This window comes from Hippocampus comes, unplaced genomic scaffold, assembly GCF_001891065.2.
Source record: "Hippocampus comes isolate QL1 unplaced genomic scaffold, H_comes_QL1_v1.1 scaffold150, whole genome shotgun sequence".
NCBI lineage: Eukaryota > Metazoa > Chordata > Actinopteri > Syngnathiformes > Syngnathidae > Hippocampus > Hippocampus comes.
The window spans coordinates 286,045-292,044 of record NW_017805496.1 but is presented as its reverse complement, the minus strand read 5'-3'; the positions used below and the strand labels follow the sequence as shown (position 1 = coordinate 292,044).

The following is a 6,000-nucleotide window of genomic DNA, read 5'->3' as shown; positions in this document are numbered from 1 at the left end:
TCCTCAAAGTGGAAGCCGTACACCAAAGTGGACGGTAACGTTTGCGCTCCCGCTCACTGAAAAAAAAAAAAAAAAACGTATTGGTTGAATTTACTCCATTTTACCTCATGAAGCGGTTGCATGAAATAAAGTTCTCTGGATCCAGATACATTTTTTAAGTAGACTATAATTCGACTTAACGAACGTACCTGGATCCAGAGGATTTTATTTTGTGCAACCACTTGACAAAATAAAATTGAGTAAATTGAAGTGATTTGTACATGTCGGAAACTTTTAACCGAAAGTATGTTTTCAAGCTGCCAATATTTTGCAGGAGTTCATAGCGGTCTAATGTAAACTTGTCAAACACGTAAAATGTTATTTGACATAAGGGGAATAACTTGCTGGCAAAACCCCCCCAAAACAAACAGACAATAAAAAAAAAACAGTTTCAAATCTTGTTTGGTGTCATTCGAAAAAAAAAGGTAAATCCCAAAAAGTGAGCAAAACTTGTCTTCAAGGTCACTGTCATTGCTTTAAAAGAAAAATGGGATTTTTGTAACAGAATAATAATAATAATAATAATAATAACAAATAAATAAATAAAATAAATCCCAGGTTTTATACAAAAGTAATTTTTGCCCAGACCCACGAGAGTGTATTCAGTCCCGTCACGGTTGGTCCGTCCAACGTTAAGCACTTTCTTAATTAGTTCCCCGTAATTGAATCCTTGGGAATATTTTAGACATAAAGCGCAAAGAGCTGCAATCCGATTGGCCGGCGCGGCTCGTCTTAAAAACACAAAGGAGCACGTATTGCTGCCGATGAGCTTTGTCTGGTCTTAATTCACTTGATCTTCCGTATTCCAGCCCAAATCCCTTTAATGAGATTTTTTTTTTCCTGCCGCGCCGAAAGCTCCATTGACTGCGGCTGTGGCCCAAAAAGCTTTGAGCAAAGGATCACTCGATGTGATATGCATGGCAGCCAGTGATGTCCTTGCATATTTTTTTTTTCTGGTATTAGTACTCTACTTGAGTATTTATTTGACAGACTTTGTAGATTTACGCCCTACATTCAAAAAACAAATACCTTTACATTGATATACTGTACTTGCGCTGGTTCCTTTTTCCAACCTCCTTCTAACTTTTCCTCAATCAAACCGATTGAAGCGGTACTTCCACTTTTTTCCCCCCAGTCTGTTTTTACACAAGTATCTGAAACGTGAGAACTTTTGCCACCTCCGACGAGAGGCATGCAGCCACTTGCAAGCCTTTGACACAGTGGGAAAAGATTGGAAAAGAGGAGAGGGAAGGAAAAGGGGAAGGGGGAGGGGCGTCGTGCGCTGAAGGACAGCGATCTGTTTGGCCGCCGTCCCGGGCCCTGTTTAAGCTCTTGATGAATAGGAGGTTACGGAGGGAGGAAGATTGTAAACTGCCTCGGGAACTGAGGGCCAAGTCACCTTCGCCGCCATCTGCTGAGACTTGTCGAAAAGACTCTGCTTCAAGCGATAGTAGAAATCCCCCGAAAGACTTCACCGTCAGTGTTTTCCCGCTCAGACCTCACTTGAAGTTGGAGCGCCACTAATCACACACACACACACACACACACACACACACACACACACACACACAGATCTCATATTTGGTTGTCCTTTGCCTCATTTTTGACAAATTTTCACTAGACTTTGTTTTTTTTTTTGTTGGTGGTTTTCACAAATGTTTTTTTAATATTTTACTTCTTATTCTTTACAAAATCACCAATACCGACTTGAATACCCGACAAAGACAAGATATTTCATGTTCTCACTTTATTGTTTTTTTTTTTTTGAGCAAATAATCATTAATTTGCAATTTTATGGCTGCAACGTGTTTCAAAAAAAAAAAAAAGCTGGGACAGGGGCCAAAAAAGACTGAAAGTTGAGGAATGCTCATCAAATACCTGTTTGGAACATCCCATAGGTGAGCAGGCTAACTGAGAACAGGTGGGTGCCATGATTGGGTAGAAAAAGAAGTTCCCTGAATTGCTCAGTCAGTGACGATTAAAGATGGAGTGAGGTTCACTTCTTTGTGAACAACTGCGTGAGAAAAATAGTCAAACAGTTTTGGGACAGTGGTCCTCAACTTATGATTGCAAGGAATCGAAACCACTTTATCCTCACGAGGGTCGCCGGCTGACTTTGTGCAGTAGGCGGGGTCCCCCCTTAATAGCCATTCACACTCATAATCACACCTAAGGACAATTTCGAGTGATCGATTAATCTGCCGTGCATGTTTTTTGGATGTGGGAGAACACCGGAGTACCCGGAGAAGACCCACGCAGGCACATGGGAAAAACATGCAAACTGCACAGACCTCGGCCTGAATCCATGACCACTACACTGTGAATGCACATATATCAGTACAGTATACACACACACGCGCGCGCGGACGCACAGTATATTTTTACACTTTTTTACACATTTTTTTACCAAACTTTATTCTTTCATTCTTTATCGAATCAAGGAACCCGTTTCAGAAAAAGTTTGGCCTTGGCGAGGTTTGCTTTGCTTGACTGTTTTCCAGCCTCATTGAGGGACTTTTCCTCCGCAGATGAAGACGTCTGTAAATTGTACTGCACGGCCGAGGACTTTGACTTCTTCTTCGCCATGTCCAGCAAGGTCAAAGACGGCACCTCCTGCTCCGACCACAAAGGCGATGTTTGTATCGACGGCGTGTGTGAGGTACGAAAGATTCTATCAATGATTCCGAATGCTTTGACGAAATGCAAGCACTGTATCGTGGCAGCGAATTTTCAAAAACGACTTCAAGTGCTTGCTTGAAGCCATTCATTTGTTCAAGTTTACTGTCAAACTAAACATAAAACGAAGAGTACTGTGCAATACTTATACCTTTATGTTAACATAAAATGCAATAAATGGGTTATTGAATAACACTAAATAACTGCAGGCAGCGAATGTCTGAACACAAATGACGCAGCAACACGTGTAGAAGGACAATATAAATATGCTCTCGGTCATATATTGTTTATACTCTGCGAAAACGACTAAAATATTCCAGCAGCTTACACAGTCACTTCATTGTGAAACTCTTCTTTGTGTACTTTGTACTTCTGCACCACACTGCCCCCTTGTGGCTACAGCACATCAACCATACGGAGGCGCATAATGAATTAATTATGATAAATAAGCTAGTTAATTGTTTACATTCTATTTAATTATGAATAGATTCATTTTTTTATCAAGTACTCATGAGTGTTATTTTTCTAATTTCCAAGAGCGTGTCACAAAATTTTTTGTCCTTGTTTTATGAGCGTCTGGAAAAGAACTTAGTTTCTGACAACTTCGACTGTGATTGTTTTTTTTTTGTTAGCCAGTTTGGCACACATTTTTGAGTTCTAGCAGTCATTTTAGTTGACTTGCGAGGCGTACAACCACAAGGGTGAAATCTGTATCGATGGCGTTTGTGAGGTGCAAAAATCTCTATCAGTGATTTATAATGTCATGATTCCCTTTAAAAAAGAGAAAAAAAAGCAAATAGTGTAGCAGGCCAGTCCACAGAGTGACCGCCGTTCAATCCCTTTCGTCCCGCTTGGACTAAAACGTCGTCTCTTTCACCGACTTGGGTAGACCTCAAGTGTCACCTTTCAGCAGCCGTCAAGAGCGCATTTCCAAACAATCATTTGAAAACTCTGACCATGATCTTAACCCAATTGTCTTGCGGTCCAACCCAAACCGACGCGTTGACACTTATTTTGTCCCGTTTCCACAGGCGCTGTTGCTTTTGGTGGGCCACCAAGCATCGGCTTTAATTGGCACCGACTTGAATTGCATGTGAAGTTCAGCGTATTTATAGACATTGTGGCGTGCCTTACTGAACCGTATGTGGCAATGCGATCTCCCAATTTGGATGAGGCGCATGTGAATTAGCATCATCGCAGTCAAATAATTACAGCTGTGTGTCAGTTTCCACGGAGAAATTTTAAAGGAGAGTGATTGGATTTGAGCATTCGAACGGGTCGAAAGCTCGGTGTCAGTTTACGGCCCATTCCGCACGATGTCATCTAATAGTTTTTTTTTTGGGGGGGGGTAGGGGGTGGATTCAAAGGGCATTAGAAACAGCCAGGGTGGAATGTACCGTAATCTGCAATCCTGAAATTGCTCCATACAATTTGTGTGGCCTTGTTGCTCAACACTTAAAACGTCACTCGTGAGCATGTATTTGTACTGTTTTTCCAAAACAATTATTTTTATTATTATTTTTTTTCCCGATGTTTTGACCTGTCTTCATGGGTTTGTAAGAAATTCTTCGCTTATTTTATTTTTATGATTCTTCCCTTACTTTTGACTCTCTTTCTATGATTTTCCATTTTTATATATACAGAATTTTTGAGCAACTTTTCACTGTTTTTAACTCCAGCTAGGCTACTGTAAATCCTGAAATCATTTGTACATTTATGTATTTATTTATTTATTTTTTGCCGATTTTTGAACCCAAAATAAAATCAAAAGTTTAGGTCAAAATGTCACTTTTTTAAAACTATTTTGACTTTTGAAATTTGAATATTTTTTTTTGGTGGCGATTTTTACTCTTTTATGTATTTTTACAATTTCACTTACGGTATATTTATATTCACTGATATACAAGTTGTTTGTTTTTTTTTTGCTGTTTTTTTAAATATAGTGATTACTCTTGCAGATTTATTCATGTTTCAACCACTATTTAATTTTTGTCAATTTTGAGAATTAGTTATTTTTATTCTATCTTTAACCATTTTATTAATTTCTTTGGGTAAATTTTGGCTCTTTTTGTGGATAATTTTCCCTTTCTTACTTTTGTTTTTCCTGACATTTTCACAATCTTTGAGCATTTTCATTAATTTTGTCCGATAAAGAAATGATACAGCGTGTTCAACAGTTTTACTGTACGTGTCACATGCTTCCACCCATGCATGCACCCACAGCCCCTGCTACTTTTATGGATTTCTCTGCACCCACTGCAACAAATTTAATCCCCCCTTTTTATCTTGTTTTTGTGTGCAGGCAGTTGGTTGCGATCAGATTTTAGGATCCAAGGCCTCTCTGGATGCGTGCGGCATATGCAAGGGAAGCAACTCTACATGCAAATTCTACAAAGGCATGTACACACTGCAGCACAGGGCGAATGGTAAGTTTGTCCGACTTTTCGCCCCGAAATGTCAGCACAAAAAGCATCACACGTCTAATCCCGCCTATTTTTCTTTTTTACCCAGAGTATTACTCCATGGTAACCATCCCGGCGGGTGCCCGGAGCATTCGCGTGGAAGAGATGGCGGTGTCTACCAGCTATCTGGCGGTGCGTTCCCTGAAGAGGAAGTACTACCTGACGGGAGACTGGACAGTGGACTGGCCAGGCAAATTCCACTTCGGAGGAGCCACGTTCAGCTACCAGCGCTCCTTCAGTAAGCCCGAGAGCCTGTACGCCGCCGGACCCACCAACGAGACGCTGGTGTTTGAGGTAAGGCTGATATCCAATATTTCCATCAAATCAGATGTATCGTCATCCTATTTTGTACTGAGCAGCCAAGACAAGAGACATCTCGATCATTTTTTTTTTTTATCCTTGTCATAAAAAGTCGGCATTTCTGGCTTCAGTTATTTATTTATTTTTTTCGAAGTCTTTGTCTTGTTGCTCGTAACATGAAGTAAATGATGACGACTCAGCTCAAGTCTCACATGGTATGCTGAGCTCTTGTGAGAATTCATGAAGTGACACAAGTTCAGACTGGACTTTTTGGTCTCCATTTAAAAAAAAAAATGTTTTTTTAATTATTATTATGAACCATCTTCACTCATTTTGGATGCATTTAGAATTTCACATCTTGAGGGGGTCTTTGACTAAAAAAAACAAACAAACAAAAAAACAAACAAAAAAAAACACCTCAACCGTGCGTCATCATTGTACATCAGTGGTGCTGTCTGTTTGCTATGGCACATTCAATGTAAAAGAGGCAGTCACGCGTCTCCATAAGCATCCAAAGCCACGG

At 40.1% G+C, this 6,000-nt stretch overlaps 1 protein-coding gene across 1 annotated transcript in view; it reads left to right on the top strand.

The window, feature by feature from the left end:
• The window catches only part of adamts18 (ADAM metallopeptidase with thrombospondin type 1 motif, 18), a 55,419-nt gene that overhangs the window by 26,363 nt on the left and 23,056 nt on the right, over positions 1–6,000 (top strand). The window contains 4 exon segments of the mRNA XM_019876316.1: positions 2–34; positions 2,568–2,698; positions 5,018–5,141; positions 5,227–5,471. Coding sequence (XP_019731875.1) covers positions 2–34; positions 2,568–2,698; positions 5,018–5,141; positions 5,227–5,471 — 533 coding nt within the window.